Source organism: Podarcis muralis, chromosome 6 (genome assembly GCF_964188315.1).
Source record: "Podarcis muralis chromosome 6, rPodMur119.hap1.1, whole genome shotgun sequence".
Lineage (NCBI taxonomy): Eukaryota > Metazoa > Chordata > Lepidosauria > Squamata > Lacertidae > Podarcis > Podarcis muralis.
Genome location: NC_135660.1, coordinates 44,873,054 through 44,900,408, shown reverse-complemented (window position 1 = coordinate 44,900,408; position 27,355 = coordinate 44,873,054). Strand labels below are relative to the sequence as shown.

Here is a 27,355-nt window from a genome sequence, read left to right as displayed (position 1 = left end):
AAAAAAACAGTGTGATGCCCACTAGCATTGGACGCAATTGGTGATTTAGTGTTCAAGGTCAACTGAGTCTTTAGATTAGAAGCTGCAGGATGGGGGAAATCCCTAAACTTCCCAAGAGATGCTTCTGAAATCCACCTTGCTTGGCCTGTGTTGTGCTACTCCTAAACTGTTAAAACAATATCTGGGGATATCTTGCTCAGAGAGAGAGTCAGAGAAGCCCTTTCTCCCAGATTCTCAAAGATCAGAAATGTTTGGAGTTTTTCCACTATAATACACTTTGTTTGGTAGTTAACACAAATAATACAAGAGGTTGGCAGAGATATGCTTGTTCTCTATGGTTCTGTTGGCAGTGTTTCCATCCATCTCACAAAAATACATCACCCAATGAACACAACCTCTGCCACAGTATTAAGAGAAACACTGTAGTTACATAATTTTGGTTATTCAAACTTTCAGAGCAAGTCGTTCAGAAGAAGCTTAGCTGGCAAATTGGGAACAGATTGAAAAGAGAGACCATATGTTTTTTACACCATCCCATGTGCCCAAGGGACAGTGAGCCACTCAGTATTGCTCTATTTAAAAACACTGAGATAAGAAAATTGTACATGCATACATACATACATAAATACATAGAAAGAGCTTTAGCCTATTATTCAATAAATTATTAGCATTTCCAGCTTCTCCTGATTTAATTGGTCTCCCCCTGAAAAAAAGGAGAACAAGCATGTTTATGAAATCAAGGTTCCTGAGAGATAATTCTAGCATCCAAAAACCTTTGATTTTGAAAAGAACTAAAGCTGTTACCAATTCACTCATGCACCCAAAAGCAGGAAAATAGTAAGTTAAGGCTCCCACCTTAACCTCTGCATCATTTAAGCAGTACAGTGGTGCCCCGCAAGACGAATGCCTCGCAAGATGAAAAACCCGCTAGACGAAAGGGTTTTCCGTTTTTGAGTTGCTTCACAAGACAAATTTCCCTATGGGCTTGCTTCGCAAGACGAAAACGTCTTGCAAGTCTTGCGATTTTTTTCACTCCCCCCCCTTTTCTAAGCCGCTAAGCCGCTAATAGCCTTTTAGCCGCTAAGCCACTAAGCCTTTAATAGCCGCTAAGCCTTTAATAGCCGCTAAGCCGCTAAACCGCTAATAGCGCTAATCTGCTAAGCCGCTAATAGGGTTGCTTCGCAAGACGAAAAAACCGCTAGACGAAGAGACTCGCGGAACGGATTATTTTCGTCTTGTGAGGCACCACTGTAAATATATTGGAACAGGCTCCCATATTGTGTTTGCTTGCAACTGAAACAATAAAACTGCTAGCACATTTGCAAAGCTAAGCAGCATCCAGTATGGTTTCAAATTCGATGGGAAACTGCATGTTGAGATTCTTGCATTGCATAGGGTGGGTTTAGATGACCCTCAGGACCCTTTCCAACTCTACAATTCTATGAAGATACACCTACACTTTAGCTTGATCATTTAGCCCCAATGTTCTCCTTTTGCAACTAGAGGAGAACACTAGTGCTCAGTGCTTAATGGGTTTATTTGTTTTATAAAAACTAGTTTATAAATTTAAAACTTTTAATTTTGACAACTTACTCCCTGCAAGCCTTATCTTAATAAGCTGCTTATCGGAATCCTGAACATGTTTAAACAGAAGGAAAGCAAGCAAAGTTGTTAATTGGGTATTATCAGGATTTGAGATTTGCACATTTACTCTGGTCTGTTTATAAAGGCTAAAAACTTTTAATTCTGATAACCAGCCAGTTGTATAGCTTATCTCAAGCTGCAGAGTCCAACACTGTAGTATGTTTGAACAAAAGTAAAACAAAAAAGTTACTGTTCAAGCAGTTCAGACAGCAAATATGAAGAGCTGTTCTACTTGTAAAATCCAAATATGTAATACATCCATTTTGAACAAAGACAACATCTATCAGAGGCAAATCTTATGCATGTTTACTCATATATTTGGGACTTCCCCCTCTTTCTGTTGATGACTTATGTATCACCTCCTGATGTAGAAACAGTTGTCTAATTGCCTGCTGATCCCTTCTTTCTCTTATCCCCATCCTGTATTTTTTTCCCTTTTCCTCACATTTTAACAGAATGAATGATAGTGTTGCTCTCCCAAAGGTCTCTGAGTGACTTTCATTTAAAACCATAAACACAGATACAGTGTACCATTAAAAGAGCCCCTTCCATTCATTAATATATCTGTATCTAGCTTTCTATGTGAGACAATAGCACACACTCCCAGTGTTAGAAACTCAGATATATAAGCTACTTGCCAAATGGCACCTTAAACATAGGCTATGGTCACCACAACAGAATGTCTAGGCACCATTTTTTATATACACTACTTTTAACAGAGTGGAATTGCAGGCAAAGAGAGGGGGAACCAAAACAAAAGAAAAACAAAAAACCCCACCCCTAAGTAGATTAATATATGTATCACTCTAGCATTTCTTCTTATCTTTGGAATTTGATGGCTCAGACATCACTGCACATTTGAGCCAAAGCTGGTTTCCATAACTCAGCCTGCCTCATAGTCAGGCCTGAGGTGATTCAGGTTTTGGTAGATATAGTCAGCCTTCTCCCTCAGGATACTCAATTACTGGTTTATCTAGCATAAACTGATTCTGTTATTCTGTACCAGAGCTTGCAGGTGCTAGAGGAAGAATTTTTAAAAGGGAAATGAGAGGTCTTGCTTCAGGTTTAAGAGGGCCCTCAGCAGTGCCTTCCAACAGCTCCTCTCCTACTTTTGTGAGTCCCACATGCTTATCTGGTACTGGTAGCAATAGACAGGTGTAGCAGCAACCAAAGTGCTTTGATCACCACCAGCGGGGAGTCACTATTTTATTTTCCCATAATGCCACAGGTGGAATATCATTGTGGAGCATTGTGGGAAATTTAAGTTTTTGCCTTCATACTAAGCTGTTAAGTGCAGGGAGCCTGGAAAGGGCATCAGCACTAGTGGGCCCAGCTGACTAGTGGTCTTGATAAAAAAGGTAAAGGTACCCCTGCCCGTACGGGCCAGTCTTGCCAGACTCTAGGGTTGTGCGCTCATCTCACTCTATAGGCCGGGAGCCAGCACTGTCCGCAGACACTTCCAGGTCACGTGGCCAGCGTGACAAGCTGCATCTGGCGTGCCAGCGCAGCACACGGAACGCTGTTTACCTTCCCACTGGTAAGCGGTCCCTATTTATCTACATGCACCAGGGGGTGTTTTCGAACTGCTAGGTTGGCAGGCGCTGGGACCGAACGACGGGAGCGCACCCCGCCACGGGGGTTTGAACCGCCGACCATGCGATCGGCAAGTCCTAGGCGCTGCGGTTTTCCCACAGCGCCACCTGCGCCCCAGTGGTCTTGATACAAGACCTTTATTAATCACGAGACTGCAAAGCTTTTTATTTTTATCTGCACAATAACCTCTCAGTAACATCCTCCTAATAAAATAAAATCTTAACCTCTTGTTAATGAATGACAGATCTGGTGGCATGAATTGCATTCTCTCTTTAGCCATGTTCAAAGTGACAAAAAGAGCCAGAAAATGTTTACGCGCATCTGGACATTCAGCAGGAGGAGTAAGAGAACCCTTACACACAGGTTCCCCCAAAATTTGTACTCCCCATCATCCTTACCCTACTTAGAGGAGAGGGCAATAAAGCACTGAGCTGGAGGTGTTCTGTGGATTGTCAAGACCCAACATGTCTGCAGAGACAAGCCCCATCCTCCTTCTCAGATCTGAGCTGGAGTGGGATTGTTGTCCCTATTTCCCCTGAGATACAGAGAGACTCAGACTGCGATGATGACATTCCTTGCCCTTCTCCCAAGCCTGGAGAAAAGCCAGGACTCTCACTCTCAGGCTGAGTCAAGGGTCAGGGAGATTCCTCCTCTCTCCTAGTGACTTGAAAGAAGATGGACAGAATCTCACCAGACAGAAAAATGTCTTTGCCAATGGTAAACTGGTAAGTGAATTTCTGGACCACCACTCCTGCCCATATAGCTGCTCAAATTCTATTGGAGTGAGCTGTCTGGTCATCCGTATCAACCTGCCAAATGATGAGTCTACTTTGACTACATGTGCAGATGTGTAGAAGAAGAATGATATGGTACGTTAATATTCTGTATGGGCTCAACCTTTCTATCAAGCATGTAGTGCAGCAAGGCAGACTATTACTGGATCCAATCCAACAGGACCCGGAAAAGGAAAAGCCATGACAGACACACAAGTGGTCATTCACACAAAACAGGTATTTACCAATTGGTAAGCAAGTCTAATCCATAACTTTTTACACAGGTTGAGCAGCATCACATGACACAGTCTGGCCTATTCCTGTTAAGAGGTTTCCTAGCAAACCCAGCTTACTTTCCTTTGACTACAGCAGGTATGAACGTGTGGCCCTCCAGATGTTGTTGGACTGCAGCTCCCATCAGCCCCAACCAGCAAGTGCAATTGTCAAGGATTATGATAGTTGTAATCCAGTAACAACTGGAAAGCCACAGGTTCCCCATCCCTGTGTTAACGTTTAGCAGAGGGGCTCAAGCAAACGCCCCTACTAACCTCCCTTAAGGCCCAGATCTAGGAAGTGGAATGTGCTTCTTCTGAGTAAAGCTGAAATAAACCCTAATTTACAAGAAGAATGTACAGCATAGGCATGATATGATTTGGATTCAAATAAGCAAACTGCTCTGAAACATCAGTTGTACTAACGATAAGCTGAAAATCACCCAATCACCAAATGGCATTCATTATTATCATCATGCCACCAGAACTGGATGATCTTTAATGGTTTGGGCTATTACAAAACTCATGGATCAGGCAGTATCTGAAATACTTGGGAGAGGGAGTGGCTGGCCCTCTCCCAAGTATTTCAGATACACTGGAATAGGAATGAGTGAAAAAGACTCAACTGGGAAAGGTGGTGCTATGTTTTCATCTGGAAGGTTGAAAGGACTGTAGTGTCTCCATCTCTTGGCCACTACATACAGCTTTTATAAGCATGGAACTCTTTCAGCATTCACAATGGTAAGCGCAAAAGAAAAGCCAATAATGGCTACCAAGTTATGGTGAGGTCATCTGCAGAGGAACAAGAATATCTTCTTTTACAGATCGAAATAAATAAAATAATGAAAATATTGTCCAGTAGCAGCTTAGAGACCAACTAAGAGGAAGTATCTGAAGAAGTGTGCATGCACACGAAATCTAAGACATTCATTCATTCATTCATTCATTCATTTCAACTACATCAGATCCACACGGCTACCTTCTTTTAAAGATAACAGGGATCCAGAGGCTGCCAAAACAATGAGTTTTTCTGCATCTCTCCCAATTGGAAAGATTGTTAGGGAAAGGGGTTAAAGTGAAATGAATCTTCAGTTAAAATATACGTCCCCAAAATGTAACAAAACAGTGTGACATTCATACTTTTTGTGCTGCTGTGCCTCCAAAGCATTTTACAGGAACCTGTCAAATCTAATCAAGCTTGTTTATTCTGCATGTAAATGTAGGACCTGAGGCAATCTTCTTTCAAAAATACAGGAAAAGCACATATTGTCCCTGGCAGTTACTTGGCAGGATAGGGTTTTTTGTGTGTTGTTTTTTTTTAAGGACAAAAGGCAAAGCCTAGTTAACTCTCCATTTCAATAATTTCAATCATTATAGTATTTAGGCTACGCAAGAACCATTTTGTTTGTTTTGTCAGCAGGAGTGACAGCATAGCAACCAAACCCAGTTAAAATGGGGTGGGGTGTGAAAACCAAAACCAAGCATGTCATATGAAACAAAGTGGAATCAGGTGATTCTTTAATATTTGATATCATGGCTTAAACTATCTGTAACAAATTATGAGGATGTGCTCACTCTGCCTACAAATCTTGAATTTTGTTTAAGTTTGTGCCAGTGAGAAATTTCCGGCTGACAGCCTTGTTCTTAAGATAAACCCTTCTTGGCAGTTTACAATTGAATACCAACTACTGCGGCATCGTCTGTGCTTTCACATTTGCGTTGATAGGGAATGATGGGACTCTCGGTAAGATTCAGCTGCCCCCTCCTTACACATCTAATTTTAAACACAGCAATTGTCTGCCCTGAATTTCTGTCTGACTCAGTCTGTGCTGTGGCTGTATGTCTTCTTGGCCATCATCTGCAGAATTGGGCAAAAAAACTATTGCTAACAATACTGAGGACATGAAATAGTGTTATCAGGTGATGAGAGGAAAATCACATTTCCATATATAACAATTTATAAATGAAGTGTTTTCCAAAACAATCTGGAACCCACACTCCTTGTATAGTGCTTCTCATTTGTCAAACTGAAAATGATACAAATCTTATGGCATGCAGGATGAAGCAACACACCTGAAAAAGATCTAAAAGAACAACACAATTGTGGCTCTTGAAGCATCACTCTTCTTTCAGTTTTAGCATTGAATATGACAATATTTTATACCAGCTCAAGAAAACAGATGGGAACAAGAATCTGTGACTAAATTAAAAAAAACCATTGACCAGGAATGCTTGGATTCGAGTCACGTTGGTCCCATTCCTAATATACTCTGGCTTAACTGGTTTGTGAGTTGGGCAGCTATAGCAGGCAAGATACAGGCAATTCAATCTTCATCCTCTTCTGACTTTGCAAGAGAATCCGCTAATCTACATACAAACAACCCAGAATGATCATTTTTCAACGTAAGGAAATATTATCATAGTAATCAGTTCTGAGCTACAGCTTCCAATACCAGTGTACCACATATACACATAAAATATGTCATTTCCTAAAATTAGATCCTCCTACTTCAAAAGCTGACATTTATGGGGTAACCAAGACAACAGCAGCTAGAGCACACTCATTCAGAAGTAAAAAACTGGAAGCTACTTATATTGCCTGAGATCTCACACACTTCCCTCTCCTCCTCCTTCCTCCTCCTCTTCTTCAAGCCCTTATTAATGTGTTATTTTTCCTATTCACAATTGCAACAAAAGGATGTTCAGATTTCAATCCATCAACCACCTTGATCCTTACCACATTTACTTAAGACTGAATCCCAATGAAAGCTGTGAGACTTGCTTTCAAGTAAATATGTAGGCAATAGCAACCTCCCTCTTATTTCCTCAGAAGAATCAGAGGGTCTCTCTATTTGTCTTTGTCCTCCTGGGATGTATTATGGAAGCAATGCAACTAGTCCACATTGTACAAGACTCTCAGAGTCATCATGTGCTTAAAAATCACCAGAGTGAAAGAACAACCTTCTTCACCAGCAGGGGTGGGGTGTTCGAGTAGATTTAGAACAATTACCAAAACAATGCCAAAGAAAAAAAAAATGACACGTTCAGGTGAACGCCAAGGACACACCAGTGATGAGCAAAATGAGCTGTCCAAACTTTACAGGAAGAAGAAGAGCATCATCTTTCTTTCCACACTTCTAAACAACAAATTCAAGACACCGCTGTGCCTCTCTTACCTTTGAGATTGAGATGCTGGTGATGAACTCTATGGAACCGGCTTGGGTTGCCCCTCGGCAGCGCTGGGATGCTGGAGAAGCTGTTCCCCATGGCATCAGAAGGCAGCAGCCAACAGCTGGGAGATGACAACAGCTGGAGGGATCTGTGGGTTTGTGCCTCCGGCCAGGGCGGGGTAAGGAAGGGGAGGGGAGCAGGGGCTAGGGGCTGGGCTCGCCCCTCCCTCCCTCTCTCCTAGACCTTCCTCTCCTTCCCTCTCGCAGTCACTTTGGCTCCAGAATCCCCCTTTGTCTCCTCTTCCTCAGAGATGCTGCCTTCACTTGGGCTCGATCTACATCGTGGGGTGGAGGGAAATGATTGGGGAGCGGCTGCCTCTTGCGCGAGCAGGATGGGAGATCTCTGCTGCTCTCTTCCCTCGGGGAGCTCAGGTTGATTCCCACGGTAATCCCTCCCCCTCCGCTCTTCCTCTCTCGGATTCCTCCTCGCGTCTCCCTTTGTGTCTCTTCTCTCTCTCTCTCTCTCTCCCCCTCGCGCGCTCTCGCCTCTCCCTTCCTACTCCTGCCAGGCTCGCTCCGTGGATTTTACCTTGCCTAGGCAACGTGAGAGGATGGGGATGGGTGTCATCCGGCTGCCCTTGCCCCTGCTCAGCCGCAGATGCTGAAGCAGCATGGCGCTTCGGGGGCCTTTTCTCCTTCGCCCCCCGCCCGCCCCCGCGGCTTCCCTATCTGGGGGGCTGCGGCAGACCGCTTCCCCATTTGGATCTGGTTGTTATGGTGACAGCTGCCTCCTCAGACTAGTGACTTAAGGGACCAGATGAGTCACGTGAGCAGCCAGATGTGCCACCTCTGGCGCGGGAGGCGGGACAATGAGGCGTGGAAGGGCTCTGGCTCTAGGGCCCAGCGAACGCCAGGCCCAACAGGTAGCGTCCGGAAGGGTAGCGGACGGAGGCACGTGGCTGGAGATCCCGGCAGCATGTGCGGGGCAGAAGCTCCAGTTTCTCGCGCGCCCTTTGGAGTCCGAATTGTACGCGCGAGAAGCGGCGATCCGGCTTCGCACTCCAGGAGAACCGGAAGGTGGTCGCCCAGCGCGATGAGTAGGGCCTGGAGCGTGCAGTGTGTGTGTGTTGAGGTGGGGTAAGTTGGAGCTGCACGCGCGCCTTTCTGCAAGAGGAGGGACGAACAGGAAATGGTCGTGGGTGCACGTGCAGAGGTCAGTCGCTGAGTGAGCGCGTAGAATGCGCTCCAGAGGAATGCGCGTGTGCGCACTCCCAGAAAGGGGAGCCAGCGCTGGAAGCAAGAAGTGCCTGGGGCCAGGCTCGCCAAGTGGAGAAGTTAAGAGGGATAGCGTGCTTCTCCCCATTCATTTTTCTGTAAGCCCATTTGCTCCTCTAGGTTTCAGTCTGAGTATATTTGGGTCCTATATATTTATTATTTTATTTCATGTTATGCATTTATAGATACCACTCATACACCATTAGCTCGCTGGCAGTTTACAGTGCACATAAAAAATATATAAAACAGGCAAGAATTTAAAGAGCAATAGAAATCCAATCCATCCCCATTGATTTGGGGAGGATCTTGGATTGCAATACAGATATGCCAGGGCATGAATGTTTCTGCATGGGTGCAGTTGTCCTTTCTTGAGTACTGTACTTAGTAATATAGCAAGCTACCTTACAACAAGTCAGACCATGCTAGTTGAGTATTGCCAACTGACTGGTAGCAATTCTCCAGGATTTCAAGCAAGTGTCTCTCACAGCCATACCTGGAGATGTCAGCAATTCAACCTAGGACCTTCTGCATGTGGAAACCAGGTGATCTTCTATTGAGCTACAGCCCTTACCTCATGTGGGACTTACAAAGTATGTAGAGTTCTTACCTGAAGGTAAAATGTCCAGAGTAGCCCACAGTACAATGTCAGTGTTATCAGCTATAAAAGGCATGTGCCAACAGCCAGAAACTAACTCCAAGGTAAGTAACAGAGATTGCAACCATACATATGTAATTGCACTGCATATATATTGCAAAAAGCATGTATTCCAGAAATTCTGGGAAGGTAAATCTCTATGCCTTTAACTCTCTAGCTCTTAGAACCAGAAGTCAGAAAAGATGAGAGAGCCATCTAATCAAAGCTGTCAAAAATTGCCTGTGAGAAAGCTAGATCACAGTCTGCAACAAGAAGAGAACAGGTGTGCTTGCTGTGCATGCAAATAATTACAGATGACGCAAGCTTGCTTGTGCCAAAGAAAAGCCCTTAGGACCTTTGGGAAACAGGGCCACACTAAGCATATGCCTGCCTGTAGATTTACATATTCATTCTTATGTGCAAACCTGGGAAAGCATTTGCCAATGCCCACAGGCAGTGTGAACCCCAAGTATATCTTTTAAATCCATAGTGCGCAACAAAACATTTTCCACAAACAAGGACCAGTGGGTTGTGTAGGTAGCCAAAACCAAATAACAGAATTTGGGTTTTATTTTTTAAATCTCAATAGTCTTTATCTATTTCCTGCCATTTTCTACAGAAAATGTTTTCTGGAGACTCTGCTCTATGGATTGACCAGATGAAAAATTCAAACTGCCCTCTAGTCCAGAAAATATCTCCAGTTAATCCAGAATGCAGCTGCCAGACTGATGACTGGGAGTGGCCGTTGGGACCATATAACACCGGTCCTAAAATATCTACTTTGGCTCCTAGTACATTTCCAAGCACAGTTCAGAGTGTTGGTACCAACCCTTTTTTGTCCCAGAAACATTTTTATTCAGTCCTCAGGACAGAGAAGTTCTGGTTGAAGAAGAACATCTCTTTATGGGGGGCAGGGGGCTTTTGTTGAACATTGCTATTCCCCTTTTAAACTAGGCCATGAACCTTCTTATTACTGAGAACGACGGATCTTTGAGCTTGGGACAAAAGGGAAAAGTAACACTTGACACTGGATATATTGTAAGTATATCTTTAGCACTGTAAATCAAGACTACTACTGAAGAGATTTAGTTCAGTCTTTTCAGACACACACACACAGAGAGAGAGAGAGAGAGAGAGAGAGAGAGAGGTATCTTTATTTTATTTGGATATAGGATGAGCATGACAAGAAGCTTCTAAAAAGAGGCTTTGTCAAACTGTTATGTGTATGCGATGAAAGGGGGTTTTCTTTTTTAAAAGAACAGTGCTGTCCCCTGCTCCAGAGCTATAAAATAACACCTGTGGCTTTGCTTCCCTTTGTGTGCCATCACACCAGATTTGTTAAGTTACAGGGAACCAGGCAGAGGGCCTTCTCGGTAGTGGCACCCTCCCTGTGGAACGCCCTCCCACCAGATGTCAAAGAGAAAAACAACTACCAGACTTTTAGAAGACATCTGAAGGCAGCCCTGTTTAGGGAAGCTTTTAATGTTTGATGTATTACAGTATTTTAATATTTTTTGGGAAGCCACCCAGTGTGGCTGGGGAAGCCCAGCCAGATGGGCGGGGTATAAATAGATGATGATGATGATGATGATGATTATTATTATTGTGATAGTTTAACCTTTCTTTATAAAGCGGTAGCAGAGAAAGAAGTCACTAAGAGAGGAAAAGAAAACATGTGGAGATGGAAGAGACAACACTAGTCACCAACAACCATTTTGTAACAACATTTTGAAAGAAAACCAACTTAAGAAATCACATAGATTGGGGGGGCTACCCTGTGGCCCTCCAGATGTTGAATTGCAGCTCCCATCAGCCCCAGCTAGCAGAGCCATTGATGAGAGTGGTAGTCTAGTAACATCTGGAGGCCACAGGTTCGTCACCTTGACACAGACTTCTAGAGCAGTGATGGCCTCTGGGCAAGCATAGGTTTGTGACTAAGGTTTCCTGCCTCACCCATACACACCTCTGCTAATTTCTCCCTTTGCACCAACAGATTCATGGTACCGGCACATCTTTGGACTCCACCAATGCAAAGGACTTTAGTAGTGATGCTATCTTAATCCAGAAGTCATAATGTAAGAATATAATTCTGTTTTTAATCTTAGCATTTGGTTCCTAATAAAAGATTTAAAAGATCTCTCTTCCAGTCTTGTTGAGCCCCCTTGGTCCTAAATTAGACAGGCAAGTGTGAAAGATGCTCTTAAACCAGCAGGGTCCTAAATTTTGTTTTAGGTCTATGATTTTAAAGGCATCCTAACCAAAAACGGATATCTTGCAGACAACTCTTAGTGAGGCTATTGGCTTCTTAAATCTACTGAAGGAAAGTAGCTCCCAGATGATGAAAGGAATATAACTTGCTAATCACATTTTTGTTCTTCGCCTTATGACTTTAAAATTCCTCCTTCAAACTTATGTCTCCTGGTGGACTTTCAGCCCCATTTGCAAAGCGGTCATTAGTCTGGAACACTGGGGAAGAGATTCAGGGGAAAGGAACAGGTGGGAAAAGGTTCCTGCTCCTTGGGGGCAAATTGTCCCTTCTCAAGAACACCCTGCTGAACTAACATTACAAACAACTGTAATGTGATATGTAACTTTGCTGTAAGTTACTGGAACAACAGAAATGATAGCTGGTTAGTCAAATCCTCTGCATTGTGACTTTCAGGATATTTACATTTTACCTGAATGTTATTTTTTTAATTAAAAAAAAAAGTAGTTATCTACGTGTTAAAATGCCTGCATCTTCTTCTGTTTAATTTTCAAAGACATGTTCATATAAGTGTTGTATCAGATATAAGCTGCTCCTTAACATGTGGTGGGGAGTACTGAAAGGGGGGAAATCATCCATTTTTTACATGGAGCTCACTCATGTGCAGAGCTGTCTACAGTTCTGTGGAAACAGATAGCATTCCTACTGGATCAGGGTGGACTTAGGAGCACAAGATGTGATGGCCAACGATGGGCCCATCCACACTTGCATTTGGCATGTGCTTTCTTAGTATTCTGGATTAGGGTGGTTTGTCTAGGAAAAGGCTATCCATTAAACTCCAGAATCAGAGATGTGAGATCATGCCTCATGTCCTACTTTTGCATTTCCCATAGGCATTTGGTTGGCCACTGGAAGAGACATGACGTTAAACTAAATAGCCCTTTAGTCTGATCCAGTGGGGATCTTATTATGTTCTTATGTTATGTTAATTGTTACCACCTTGTGTATAAAAACAGAGCCAGATCTTATATTTCAGCTCTGCGAAGAAGAAGAAGAAGAAGAAGAAGAAGAAGAAGAAGAAGAAGAAGAAGAGATAAACCCTCCACCCAAATAGAAGTCCACTCGTCAGGCACTGCAGAACACACACTAGGTTAGGAGAAGGACAACAACAACACATTACGAAGCTCTCCCCATTATGTTCTACCCTGGTGACAAGTGATGCGAACTAACAGTGCAGCTGGCCCTGAATCTCCTAGCTGCGATCTTCTCTTCCTGCACTGGATACAAATGGGATAGGTGTGAATAATGACAGAACTGGTACAGTTCTGGCCTAGATACAGTTGCAAGGTTTCACTTCAGATTTTGTTTTTGCCTTCTATGAACATTATGTACTTGGAAGCTTGTTGAATGATTCCTATGATGAGTTTGACCCATTGCCACACAGTTTCAAAACAGCTATACTCTAGCTGTAGAATTTCATTATTAGTCAAGGGTCATGTTTCTTTACTTCCCTTTTCTATTTTCTCCCAGCTTTCCAAAGAGGAGAGACCGTAAAGATTAAAGTACAGTGGTACCTCAGGTTAAGTACTTAATTTGTTCTGGAGGTCCGTTCTTAACCTGGAACTGTACTTAACCTGAAGCACCACTTTAGCTAATGGGGCCTCCTGCTGCCGCCGCACCGCCAGAGCATGATTTCTGTTCTCATCCTGAAACAACGTTCTTAACCCGAGGTAACATTTCTGGGTTAGCGGAGTCTGTAACCTGAAGCGTATGTAACCCGAGGTACCACTGTAATTGATTTTTTTAAAAAAGGTTTAGGCAGAAGGCCAGTACAAAATGTGAAGGTCAGCCCCTGTGCCCTAGAATAGGGTTCTGGAACCTGTGGTCTTCCAGATGTTATTGGACTCCCAACTCCCATTAGCTCCAGCCAGAACAACCAGGAGTGATGGATGCTATCACTAGCAATATATGTCTAGCAATATATGTGAACTGCAATTTCCCCACCACTGCCCTACAGGAAGAGAAGCATAGATCCACAAATATTATTGAAAAGCATTGAAAGTACTCAATGCCCCACCCACCAGAAGAAGTCTGTCCCCCTGCAATGTCTTACTCATGGGGTATCTTGACCTGTTATTTCCCCTGAAAAGCTTGACAACTTTGATTTCCTAAATAAAGCTCAACAACTTTGGCTGCTCTCCCCCCCCCCCCAAAAAAAATTTTTGGCTATGCCCATGGAGAGAAGATCTAAAGGCCCCAGAAGAATTGAAGCTTGTGGGCCATGCCAAAAGATGTTCACATATTAACAGGTTTGATATTTCTCCACTTCATTTACAACATTCAAATATTTGGACGGAAGTTTCACCCGCTGCAGTTAGCGAGTGAAAAGCAAGCACTTGGTCATTCTCTACTACACAGTAGTTCAGAGCTTTCCAAGCTGTTTATGTTGGTGGCACACTTTTTAGACATGCGTCATTTTGCAACACAGTAGTTCAATTTCACTAGCAAACCAGAGGTTAAACTAACCCCTTTTCAGCCTCAGGAGGAGCATGGGGAACATTTGCACAACACACCTGCACACTGCAGTGACATACTAACGTCACGACACACAGTTTTGAAAGCTCTGCAGTAGCTGCTCATTGAACACATGTATTCTTTTTGCAAACTGCTTTGAGGTGTTGTTGCAATCAAGTGGTGTATAGCAATGTCAAAATAAAAATGAATCAATAGCCGGAACTAGTTTTATCATTCCTTTGTTAACTACCTTTCTCTTGGGAAAGGTATTGCCCTCCCTCTGGATACACACACACTGAGTCTTGGCTTTTGCTGCTGTGGTCCTTGGTGATATGTTTAGGATTGCTCCAACCCTAGAGGCAAATCAGGCAAACCCCTGGGGTGCCAAATTTCTCAGGAGTTGGGCTGCCTATGTAAATGCATTGGAGAGAGAACCACTGCCTGCACTTTTGGAAGAGATGCAAAGAATCTGCTAAGCAATTCACCACTCAAGGGCTATTCACTGCATTGCATGGAATATGATCAAGACCCTTCTGATCTCTACCCATTATCCAAGCCATAGACACAGTTGTCCAGAGAAAGAAATAAGAACCAGCAGAATTCTTGAAATTGAAAAATAGAAAAGCAATATCCTGGTCAACTATTGATTATTTAATCTGCTATTGATCAGTATAAAATAAGAAATGGCAGGGGAGAGGGTTCACCGAGGGCAAGTACAAAACTCGGGTCAGAGGTGGATGTGATTATACCACGGTAGGGCTAGGAGGGACCGCATGAACTAATCACCTGCCTACAGAAGGAACAGGAAGATGGTGGGGGGAGTATCTGCATGCAGATGTTTTTGCAAGCAGAAATAATAAATTATAATAATGATTTTATTATTTATACCCTGCCCATCTGGCTGGGTTGCCCCAGCCACTCTGGGTGGCTTGCAACGTATATAAAAACATAATAAAACATTGCACATTAAAAAGCTTCCCAATACAGGGCTGCCTTCAGAGTCCCAGGTTCAATTCCTGGCACTGCCAGTTAAAAGGATAATATAGCAGGGAGTGTGAAAGACCTGCCTATGACCATGCAAAGCCAGAGCTCAAAAAAAATATGTGCTAATGGACACATAGCTTCCTATGATCCTATTAGACCAATAAAGTCATGGAATGCACAATTGGAGAACAGGAGTGTGTAAGGTGCACCTCAGAAAGAGCTTTCATTTACTCAGTCACGCCATGTGCGACCATGGAAAGGGAAGTGAAGGTCCCTTAGGCCTGGGGAATTCCTTCTTAGTGGCAAATATTGTGATCAGTTAGTTCCTAAACAAGTTATACTGGAGCAACCTGTTTTCCTAAGCAATAATGCTTGGCAAATTGATGTGCTGAATGTACACCACATTCTTGCTCTATTCCCCTTTGATCAAGCTGTAAGCATTCCTTGTAGAGGCAAAGGAAGCAGATTGCTCCCTTATCTGTTAGCTATTTATTGAGATAAATGGCTAAGGTGGGCTTTAAGTGTTAATATTTTTCATTATCTGGGACCCTGGCCATAAATATATGCCCAGCAGCAACAGCACACAAAAGAGCATGCTTTTGCCGAGTTAAAAGTAATATCCTGTGCAAGGATGGCTGGGCATGTATACATACCATACGAGTGCTTTGTGTACCCACACAGAAGGCCCCATCTTGCTGAATCATTCTGAAATTGTTCTACCTTGCTCCAACCTTTCATCATACCTGCTTACCCAATTTCTGTTTCATGTACATTTGTCCAGTGACAGTGGCTTGTTAACTGGTACACTGCTAACCTAACTCTGTTGTACTGCTCCTTCATATTGAGCAAACCCATGACATTTGCAGAAGGGGACAAGGGACATTGTGCTGGCACATAAGCCGTTGTGCTCCATCATAACTACCTCTTCTCTGGCACAGCAACACTTTTGTACTTTAAATGACCGACACTTGGTGATGGAACTTAACATTTTTTAACAGACCTAAGCAAATTTAGAAGTCCCTCAATGTACTTGATAGCACTAATGCCACATTATCAGCAAACACTGACTGTCCTTCAACAATTTAAAGAAGAAGGCTTGTTCAGGCAGATTTTATCTGTGGTTGACTGCACAGGAAAATAAGTTAACAGTTCTGACATTCTTGCTGGAAGCCACAAAAGTGCAGATAGAGGGTTAACTGGCTTCATGCTGCATGCAGTCAATGTAGCTTAAGGGCCTAGAAGAGTTCAGAAGCTTTGTGAGGCTGCAAACCGCAATGCACTAAGAGCAAGATAAAGCACACATGCAATGGTACTGCAATCTGCACACAACAGCAGGGGTTATTTACAGTGCAGTCAAACCATCAATGCATGTTTTCTAGACAGGCACATGATAGCAGCTGAAGCTCACAAAGTTTTCCTGTAAATTTGCTAGAGAGAACTCTGAGAGCCACTCACCCTGTGCCCTGACAGGGGGCGGGCATAGCCATATATATTCTCCTTACCTGCATGGAGACATCCTCTCATCTTCTCCCTTTTCATCTCATCACCAAGCCAGAAATGTGAGGACAATCTGCATGTCTGAGCTCCATTGCTCAGACACCATCTTAAACTAGACTTAAGCATGTCTTTGTAACCAAATTACCATTTTAAGCCTGCCTGAACAAAGCTGCTGTATCTGTTACTCTTCAACAAATATTCTGAGTGAGTAAATGTTACTTTTACCTTTCACCAGACTGTTTGTGTGGTGGGGAGAAAAGGGGGAAATACCAGGAGAATGCAACTTCCCTTTTAAGCTACAAAGGGATGCACTTTACTGAACTCAGAAACATGAGAAAAGAAGGATAGTAAATAATAAATATATCCTTTCCTAGCATCTATACACATCCCTACAAACACATACTGCAACCTACAGGTCTAGAGACCTTGTCAATACAGGGTGAGGCATGGTGGATTGGACATCTCAGTTGTACAGTACATGTTTTGCATGCATAAAAGTCCCAGGTTAGATCCCAGGTGTCTCCACATATGGCTGGGAAAGATTTCTGTCCCAGAGGGGGGGTGGAAGGGGTATGTAAGGAAGCACAGGCCCAGGACTTTTTTATGCGCAGGAGTACCACAAGGACATAATCTGCAGGAGTGGCACATATGACTCCCATTTTCAATATTCAGAAATTCCAAGCTTCAAGATAGGTAATCTTGAAAAAGGCTGAACTATTAGTGTTAGAACCGGAACATTGTGAAATGTTCCTTTTTTTCATGGATGCTGCAAACATTTCAAATTTCAGCTTGTTTGTCTTGGAACTGTTTTTACCAATTAAAATAAAATTGTAGACTATCCCTTAATAGAATAGCAAAGATTCTTGGCCGGTGAATGTTAGTGAGTGAACTGCTGTAATGTCACAGAATGTTCATTTTCACAGCGGTATGTGGGGAAAGGATTTGAGGTAGAGTTTGAAACTCAGAAAACAAAACCATATATTCACATATAGATCAGAGGCATTTACAGACCTGCAGGTTATTTTCTGCTGCTACTGTATCTCTCTTTAGAACCCATAGCTTGTTTGTTTGTTATAAAACATTATTGCATCAAGTTATAATGGTTCGGCTGTATGAGGATCCATTTTCTTAGACTTCTCCTTTGATATGTTTTCCTGTAGATTCGTATGAGATGCACAAGCCTAACTCCACTTTTATACTATCAATTTGCCAGCATTATTATTTTGAGTCTTAGAAAACTAGTCCTAGGGGAATGTTTGCTGCCAGCATGGTCTTTTGGATCAATAATGTTTGATTGTGACCTTTACATTAGCAATGTTGTCATCCATCAAACCAGGCAGGATCTTCACATAAGAATTAGTAAACACCCAGGCGTTAATTCAGTCCACATATGAAAAAGATCATCCATACCCATTGCAGAATTTATATTTGAAGCTATACTACCTAGAGAATCCAGTACATATCAGTAAGAGGAATAAAATGTGCTGTGTCCATTGTTGTGATGTTTATGGCACAGCTTCATTTTTAATCTTTTTACTTTCCAACCTGCCCCCACATCCTCAAGCCATGTGCAATTAATACTTCCTATTTACAGGTAGGTAGCCATGTTGGTCTGCCGTAGTCGAAACAAAATTTAAAAAATCCTTCCAGTAGCACCTTAGAGACCAACTAAGTTTGTTATTGGTATGAGCTTTTGTGTGCATGTATCTGAAGAAGTGTGCATGCACACGAAAGCTCATACCAATAACAAACTTAGTTGGTCTCTAAGGTGCTACTGGAAAGAATTTTTTTATTTCGTTAATACTTCTCTAAGGTGCTACTGGAAGGAATTTTTTTATTTTGTTAATACTTCCTATGCCATGCAGGAGCCTTTCCCCAAACAGTTGCTCACTCAGCTTTCCTTTTTTAGCTCAGATTCTATAATATAATAAATGGGTAAATTTCCACACAAACACACCACTAGCAGGAGTTCTGGCACTGAGAGTTTGGCCACTTTGATCCCTCCTCCCCCAAAATTGCTGGTTTGAGGGGCTTTCATTGGCTCCCACCAGCAGGCATACAGCTGGTTGCAGCTGCTGCCTGCCTGTGATTTTAGCAGATGTAGCACAGCACTCCACAGAGCAGAGTGGGACTGAAGGACACCTCCGCCACATACAAGCCCCCTCCAGTGCAGGCAGATTGGGGGTTTGGATTGCTCTGCCCAATAGTTCTTGTAAGGATTACTCAGTTAATATATGCAAAGCACCTCTAATGCTCAAAAATGCTACATAAATACTCAATATTTTTATCTCATCCTCACAGCCACACAGCTCTTCAGCAAGTGTCACAAAGCCTTCCTGAGTGAGACAGCAAAGCAACTGCCTGTAACTAAAAATAATGCCAAGATTAATCAAACAATACAACTCTGCTGGATTTTAGAGAGACACGATCTGATTTATTTACACTGAAAAGTGCTTCATGCCTACAATTTTGCTAAGCAAAAACAGGTGTGACATTTTATTCCCCCCCCCCACTCCTCATCAATAAATTGTGCATGTCCTGGTTATGGAGATTAACTTTACAGGCAAATGTCAGTCTTAATTCTGGTTTGACAGCCTGGGTGCATCGCAAGACAAGCAAACTGTAATCTTGCGATACAAACACTAAACTAAACCATGTAGAGGCAGGGGCAGGCTACAGTCGCAAGTTCTCAGTAGTGTCTTATTTGAATAATCTATCTGACAGCTCTGCTCTTCCCTCAGAATTCCCATTTAGTAAAAATATTTTCAGATGTCACACATTCCAGAACCAGATAATGTTGCCATATATGCTTTCCTATGACACAGCCTTTGCCAGACTGTTGTCCTCTACACATTTTTGTGCACATTTCCCCCTAATATTTATGCATTATATATGCTGTTTTTGCTAATATATACATTTTTGCGGAGACTTTCCAGGAATATATGCATTTTTGTATGCACTGTTTGACTGGAGAATTGCATCACAAAAATGGGAGAAGTATAAAATTGAAATGGTTAGCCCTGCTTTGGTTCAATTGTTTGAGAAGTGTGAATTAGGTGGTTTCTTATCAAGATACAAGCAAAACTGAATTTCTCCTCCATCCCTATCAAGTATTCCCCTAGCATTGGCAAGACCTGCTTAATGTCCGTTTTAATACCGAAAGCTAAACACCGCCTCCTTGTGGCACAACCTCATGCACATACAATAGCAATTATAACTACTGACTGAGGCAATCCTGGATTAACTCATCTTTCAAATTCTGTTTGTTTTAGTCTACTACATTTAAAATGAAAGCTCCGGCTGAAACACGATCTGGAACTCAGATGGGGAGGAGAGACTTTGGGAACCATTTCCTAAGGAGATATATGTATACAAGTACCAAAATCCATTGGTAATGCATGGGGAGGGATCCTGCAATGGTAGCTGAAGAGGAGTTGGGTCTGCCTCCTAACATGCTGCTACCCCCAGAGTTATCTATAGGCCTCTGCTGAGATATATGTTTCCAGGTTGCTTCATAAAACAGAAGTAACCCTTACCTATTAAAAAGTTATGCCACACTCTGCTCCACACAACTTCATTCGGCTTGGCTACAGAACAGGATATAATCATATGTGGCAGCATTGCTAAGAAGCCCATGGAGCCCTGATTCTCACACTGTGAATATGTTACCAGGGACCAACTAGCTCCATATCACCTACACGGACTGGCAGAAGTTATCCTGGGTTTCAGATTGGGAACATTCTGTCCTACCTGGAGACGCCAGGGATTGAATCTGGGACCTTCTGAGTGGGAGGTAGATGCTCAGCTACTGAGTTGAGTTCCTTCCCTAGGATCTCACATAGCTAATACAGTGGTACCTCGGGTTACATACACTTCAGGTTACAGACTCCGCTAACCCAGAAATAGTACCTCGGGTTAAGAACTTTGCTTCAGGATGAGAACAGAAATCGCAAGGCAGTGGCGTAGCAGCAGCAGGAGGACCCATTAGCTAACGTAGTGCTTCAGGTTAAGAACAGTTTCAGGTTAAGAACAGACCTCCAGAACGAATTAAGTACTTAACCCGAGGTACCACTGTATATCAAGCAACCACACCAGGCAGATTATGAAACTTTGTTTCAGATGGAAAAGTTTACAAAGATATGGGACCATATATACAGCAATTCAAAGGTAGAGCAGGAAATAAATCTCGCGTTCTGTGCCCCCTGTATTCTCTTTCATGCAGTTTAAGAGCTGCAGATGAATCAAAGCCAACTCTGCTGAAAAACAACTTACAGGGAGGAGACTTGTAAGCAAACTATCTCATTTGACTGACCTGGTTTCTCACAAACACCAGTGATGATTCATTGCTGGACAACAGAAGGAAACCATACATGGGAAGAGGCAAAGGGAGGGGAATGAAAATCAGCTTTTGATTATTTGAAAGCTACTTTCATTCTCTGTGGTGCACCAGTTACTATCTTCACACTGGAGTGTAAATACTGCACCATACCTCCAGGCTATGACTGTTTCACATACAAAAGAGTTTTGTGATTTGATTTTTCTAATGGAGGAGCTATAATACCAGGAAGACTCTATTCATTCTCTTACTATAAAAGCAAGATAACTAAGCACCAGGTTTCATCCTGATCCAACAACACATGGATAAGGAATGCAGCTGGAACAATTATGCCAATGAGAAGTGAATAAGGAGGTTCCTAGGTATGAAGCCAAGAATGGCACAACAAAGGCAATGATGTTAATGTGAGCTGCTTTACTGTTTGTTTTGTTTGCTTATTGTCATCCTGTCTTTGAACTAAACAGGCCTTACAGAGCTCACCTAATCACCCTGCCAGAGAAGGCTGCCAAGAGAAGACCAGCCAGTGCTTCATCTCTGAGACGAACCCAAGCGCTCTACAGGAGGAAAGGCGCTCGGTCACCACAGCACTATGGATCGGTTCCGGATGATCTTCCAGTACTTCCAGTCCAATTCAGAGTCCGTGACTAATGGGATATGTGCACTGCTGGCATTGGCAAGTGTAAAGATGTACAGCTCCTTTGACTTCCACTGCCCTTGCCTTGCTAAATACAACATGGCGTATGGCTTAGGAATTATGTTTATCCCACCAGTGGCACTTTTCCTCTGTGGTCTCATTGTCAACAGACAGTTTGTGGTGATGCTTGAGGAGTGGAAAAGACCTACTGGGGACAGGAAGAAGAATCTAGCCATTATCAGGTGGGGGGTTTCAGTACTGGTGCTAATTACTTTCCACAATGAAGTTTACTTATTTGTTGCACCCTTCTCTCCCAAAGTTCCTCCAAATCTAAACTTCCTCCAAATTATTACTTAGAATTTGTATTGTATTGTTTTCATTCTTAACAGTACTTAGGAGGCTTTATGTAGCATGATATCACCATCACCACTGAAATGGATTACAGTTTTTATGTATAGTTATTATAACACTCTGAAACTAAGAAATAGTGGCATGCCCAAGGGTACACAATAAGGCCAGATTTGAATACAGGCTCCCAGATACACATATTACCTAGAGTCAAACTAAACAGGACAATGGTAGAAGATTCACCAGCATTCTTTTAGAAAATTTAGATTAGAGGGGGAGGGGTTGGATTAGAACTGTGATGCTGGAAGGGCAGTTTTAACCATTTCCACCTGCATTGTATTTCCCATGTGAAAAACCCCGCTCCCCAAGCTGGTATTTGTTCTGTAGCACAAAACATACTTCCTTATTTTTTTACATTTTAATATTTGCATGAATTATAAATATTGATGATTAATAAATATTGCTTGACTTTATTTCATTTAAATTTTTAAGAATTTGGATTGGGCTGGATGACAAGTTTATAAGCTCAATTAGGGGTCAATGAACTTAGAAGTTTGGGAAACCCCTTTGGAAATCACTGGAGTATGCTACTGTCCCTTCCCTTGTTATTGCCGGTGCTAAGCAAGTTCCAGCCATTAGAAATATCAGTTTAGTTTTTTGCTTCTCTATCCAATAACCAGGTACATGTGTTCCTCCGTTCTGCAACGGGCCATGATTGCACCTGTTGTTTGGATCCTAGTCACCCTGCTCGATGGAAAATGCTTTGTCTGTGCTTTCAGCAGTTCTGTTGACCCTGATAAGTTTCCAGGTTTCGTCACCAACATCACACCTTATAATGAGGTACAGCGCTTGCTGTCCAAGGTCCCATGCAAGGATGATGAACTCATAAGGAACAATACTTCCCGCAAGGCTGTATCCAGGTACCTCAAATGCTGGTCACAGGTAAGTAACAGACATCTATAGGATCTTGCTCTGTAGGAGTTCCTTATAGGAACATTAACCTGCTCTTGAAACACACATAGGTAGAATCTGTTTCTCAAGCTCATCTTCAGAATATTCTCCTGGGTAATCACTGATTAAATGCAAGAAGCATAATTTTTTAATTGATTTTTGCTGTCAATGGAAGAAAAGAGCAACAGATGATTCATAAAATACACATGGACCCCACAGCATGTGCAGATTAACTAACAATTCTTAAGGTATTGAGCCGCTATATGAACTATATAGTGTCTCAGACACAAACTTTTGGACAAGTCACCTTCTCTTAAACTATCCTACCAAACAGAGCTATGGTGGGAATACACAAGATAAGGATTGCAAACTAATTTGTTAACTACAGATTCTTTTGTAATGCTAAATTTATTTATTTATTTATTTATTTATTTATTTATTTATTTATTTATACCCCGCCCATCTGGCTGGGTTCCCCCAGTCACTCTGGGTGGCTTCCAGCAAAATAATTTTTAATTATTTAATTTTTCCATTCAGCATATTCCATTCATTATGCCTCCAAGTCTCTTGTCTTCTCCTGTTTCTGCTTCCATGTATTTTGCCCCTCTGGTCCCATGTGCAAAACAAGCTCCATAGTCCTGCATCCCCTGTGTTGTGATAACCTTATACCATGTCAAATTTCAACCAAGATGGGCTACAATTAAAATCTGACCAATAGTAACAGGAACATGTTGGGTTAGGGTGGGGTGAGGAGGCAAACTCTCCAAGCCCCTGGCAGTTGATGACACAGTCCAGGTTTCAGGCTCTGCTCTGCTCTGCAGAAGGAAGCGTGAGTCACAGATAGACTCATGGGTTGACTGATTACAGATGCCAACTAAAGAAGCAGTCCTTCTGTTGATTTCAGTACCCATTCCTTCAGTTTTTGCCATTTCATCCATCTGCCATTTTATCTCTCTTAACATACACTTATAAGACTGGGTAGGCAATGTAGTGCCTTTCAGATATTGTTTGGCTCCAACTCCCATCAGCCCCAGCCTGCATGTCCAATGGTTAGGGATTATGGGAATTGTAGCTCAAGGACATCTGAAGGGCACCACGTTGGTTATCCTTGCTACAAGGCTTTCAGTCAAAGACACTATTCCTTTTGTTTTCCTAGCACTAAATAAATGTAGACATTAATTAGCAGATCAACATTTATTACCATTTTATTTACTTAACAGAAGACGGGGGGCTCCTCCCACAGCAGGGTGTTGAACTAGAAGATCTGAGAAGTCCCTTTTATTATGGGATATTCAAGCAATAGAACATGGATGTCCTGCTTTTTTGTTTCCCTGTGGCTGGCCTTGATTGCTTTAACATTTGTACGTACTTCCTTTGCCTTCTAGGCTTTTGGATGGAGCGTACTGCTGACCCTTATAGTGATCGCCTTCCTTGCCCGCTCTCTCCGGCCCTGCTTCAACCAGGCTACCTTCTTGCAGACTCGCTACTGGAGCAACTACATTGATATTGAGCAAAAGATTTTTGATGAAACTTGTTGTGAGCATACCCGGGACTTTGCACACAAGTGCATCCTCCACTTCTTTGAGAGCATGCAGAAAGAAATTAAACGAAGGCGGTTCCATGCCCACCCAGGAAAAGAGGAGGGGAAGGAAGGAGAGAAGGATCACTTGCATGGAATCAGCAGCCAGGAGCAAGTGAACAAGCTTCTTCAATCATGGTACTACAGCAAACCGCCGCTGGATTTGAGTGGAGGTACACAGAGGCAACCCCTGGGCACAGGGGGAATATCTATGCCTTGGACAGGCAGTATGATTAACAGGTGGCATCCCCAGCCAGGGACCACAATTACAAGGCAAACAGATGTTTAAAAGGAAATGGAAACATCAGTAGCTAGGGGAAAACACATACACACACATCCCAGCAAAAATGGGCTGCTCTTGCATCTTTAACAACAGCATAGTATGCAAGAATCACATACCCTCCAACACATCAAGATGAAAAACCGGGACACCATCTTCCAGGTTCACACTCCCACATGAGTAGCATGACCCATGCAAGATCGCAGCCCTGGAAAAAGCACTTATTTTGGGCATGGTGCCCCAAAACACACTTTTGGGGGTGCAAGATCACAGCACCAAAGAAAGTGCTTTTGGGGGCTCAAGATCGTGGTTGCCCCAAATGGCCACCGTGATCTCCCAGAGGGTGCAGGGAATGAGATGTCCCAGTTTTTCCGGAACAGTTGAGGGGTGTGGAATCAGCAGCAGAAACTTTAACGGCATGGAGTGAAGCATTATCACATGCTAATGTCTGTACAATGAGTTCAGTTCAGATTTATTTCCATATGATCCACAGGCCATAACAAAAACACAAAAGGATCTGTAACTCTGTGGTACAGCATATGCTTTTTATGCAGAAAGTCTCTGATTCAATCCCTGGCATCTCCAGGTAGGGCTGGGAAAGACCCCAGTTTGAAGCTCTGGAGACCTGCTGCCAATTCATAGCTAGGTGGATCGCTGGTACTGGTACTTAAACATGTGTTCAATATGTTGTACAACATAGCCCGCATCTTACAGATTATTACAGTGGGCAAAAGGTAGGTCCAAAGTTGGCAACTCTATCCAGCAAGGAGACAGTAATGGGTGTACTAAATTATCACAAAGGCAACAGCTTATCACTAATGAATAATGCACTATATGAAATTATGGCCCAACTGTATTGGCTGCCAATTAGTTTCTGGGCCCAACTGAAAGTGCTGGGTTTGACCTATAAAGACTTCAATGGCTCAGGACCTCAATACCTCAAGGACCACCTCTCCCCATATAAACTGACCTGGACTCTGTGACCATCACCTGAGGCCCTTTCTCGTGCGCCTCTGCCACAAGTGGTCTGTAGGGTGGCAACACAAGAACGGGCCTTTTCTGCAGTGGCTCCCCATTTGTGGAATGCTCTCCCCAGGAAGGTTTGTCTGGTACCTTCATAATATGCCAGGTGAAAATGTTCCTCTTCAACCAGACCTTTGGCTTATTAACAGTCTATGTCCTTTTAAATGTGTTTGTGGAAGGGGTGTTAATGGTTTGCTTTGTTTTCTATCTTGTTTTTATTGTGTACTTTATGGTTTTATTCTGTATTTTTATGGTGTGAAGTGCCCTGAGATCTCCGGATGAAGGGTGGTATACAAAATAAAATAAAAATATAAAAATAAGAATTTCCCCAACATCCTATTGAAATATGTTGGACAGCTATACTTGAATCTCCCTTCTAGAATTAAATTATTAATTCATTTTCAGGCTACAAGAAAAGATGAGAGAGCCAGGCATGTAATTACAGCAGAATCCTGGGCTTCTAAATAGAAGCCTCTGTGAGTATTTATGTTTGGTCTCCTTCACATATCAGAGACCTGCTCTAATTTAATTTTAAGCAGACACACTCAAGAGATTAAATATCTGACCTTCCATATTTGCCATGTGTTTTAATCAAATTGACTATTTGCCTTAGCAAGCTGCTGAGGAATGAACTGGGTGGATATCTACTTTGCATGCTGATTTTCATGGAAGGGTATTTTTAAAGCATTTTAGACGCAGCAGGAATATACAAATGCGAAGGAAGGAAAAGAGAGTGTGATTACTAAGTAAGCTATGTGCCTGGACATCAATTTCTGACAATGACGCTGCTATCATTGGAAGCATCGCGTTTTCATGCCTCTGGTTATATTATTTGTTTGTCTTGTATAACAAGTTGATGAAGCTACTATGTATGCAGTGATGAAAGCAGCCCATTATGTTTTGCATTACCTCCTTTAGTGTTATTCCGGTACTCTAACCTCAGTGATGAATTTGGATTACATATTTTGTTAGAAACTCACATCATGTTTTGATGGCGCAGCAGCTCATTCCTGCCTGCCTTAACGTCCATTTATATTTGAAACAGTATCTCTCAAAACCAGTTCTGCCTGAACCAGGGCAATACCCTAGGTGCCAGTTAGGAAGGGCAAGGAAACCATATCCCGACACTTCCCCCCTTCTTTCAGGCTACAGATGATTGTTTCCCAGGAGCACCTGTAGTTCTGGCTGACTCCCTCCTTGAGTTAATACAGTGGTACCTCTGGTTAAGAACTTAATTCGTTCCGGAGGTCCGGTCTTAACCTGAAACTGTTCTTAACCTGAGGTACCACTTTAGCTAATGGGGCCTCCCGCTGCCGCCACCGTGCAATTTCTGTTCTCATTCTGAAGTAAAATTCTTAACCCAAGGTACTACTTCCAGGTTAGCGGAGTCTGTAACCTGAAATGTTTGTAACCCGAAGCGTTTTTAACCCAAGGTACCACTGTATTGTTAACAATTAACAGTGCAAGCCTAGACCCAGCAGTTAGTTACATAAGCCCCAACAACATGCTTGGTACTGTACATCAGAAGTCAGCAGACAACTTGTGGGATCTGCTTTGCTTTTCTCATTGGAGGGCAGGGCCAGATACAAAATGTTAGCTTAGCGGGCAGAGCCAAATACCTACTTCATCTTGCAGGCTGCAT

The 27,355-nt window shown here is 42.7% G+C and overlaps 2 protein-coding genes and 1 long non-coding RNA gene across 3 annotated transcripts in view; 2 read left to right on the top strand and 1 right to left on the bottom strand.

Annotated features, from left to right (window-relative positions):
• NEURL1 (neuralized E3 ubiquitin protein ligase 1) overlaps nucleotides 1-7,945 on the bottom strand; it is a 132,182-nt gene extending 124,237 nt beyond the window's left edge. Inside the window, exon 1 of the mRNA XM_028730379.2 lies at nucleotides 7,459-7,945. Within this exon, the coding sequence (XP_028586212.2) occupies nucleotides 7,459-7,549 (91 nt within the window). The 5' untranslated portion in view covers nucleotides 7,550-7,945. The remainder of the gene's footprint in view (nucleotides 1-7,458) is intronic.
• A 156-nt stretch (nucleotides 7,946-8,101) lies between these two features.
• Nucleotides 8,102-14,299, top strand: LOC114597516 (uncharacterized). Its single transcript, XR_013393186.1, has 3 exons — nucleotides 8,102-10,399; nucleotides 11,355-11,436; nucleotides 12,604-14,299. It is a non-coding gene; the product is annotated as an uncharacterized LOC114597516 (long non-coding RNA).
• Nucleotides 14,300-21,376: 7,077 nt separating this feature from the next.
• CALHM3 (calcium homeostasis modulator 3) lies at nucleotides 21,377-24,699 on the top strand. The gene is made up of 3 exons (XM_028728562.2): nucleotides 21,377-21,774; nucleotides 22,561-22,822; nucleotides 24,217-24,699. The coding sequence occupies exons 1-3, from the start codon at nucleotides 21,488-21,490 to the stop codon at nucleotides 24,697-24,699; spliced, it is 1,032 nt and encodes a 343-aa protein (XP_028584395.2). The 5' UTR covers nucleotides 21,377-21,487.
• The last annotated feature ends 2,656 nt before the right edge of the window (nucleotides 24,700-27,355 follow it).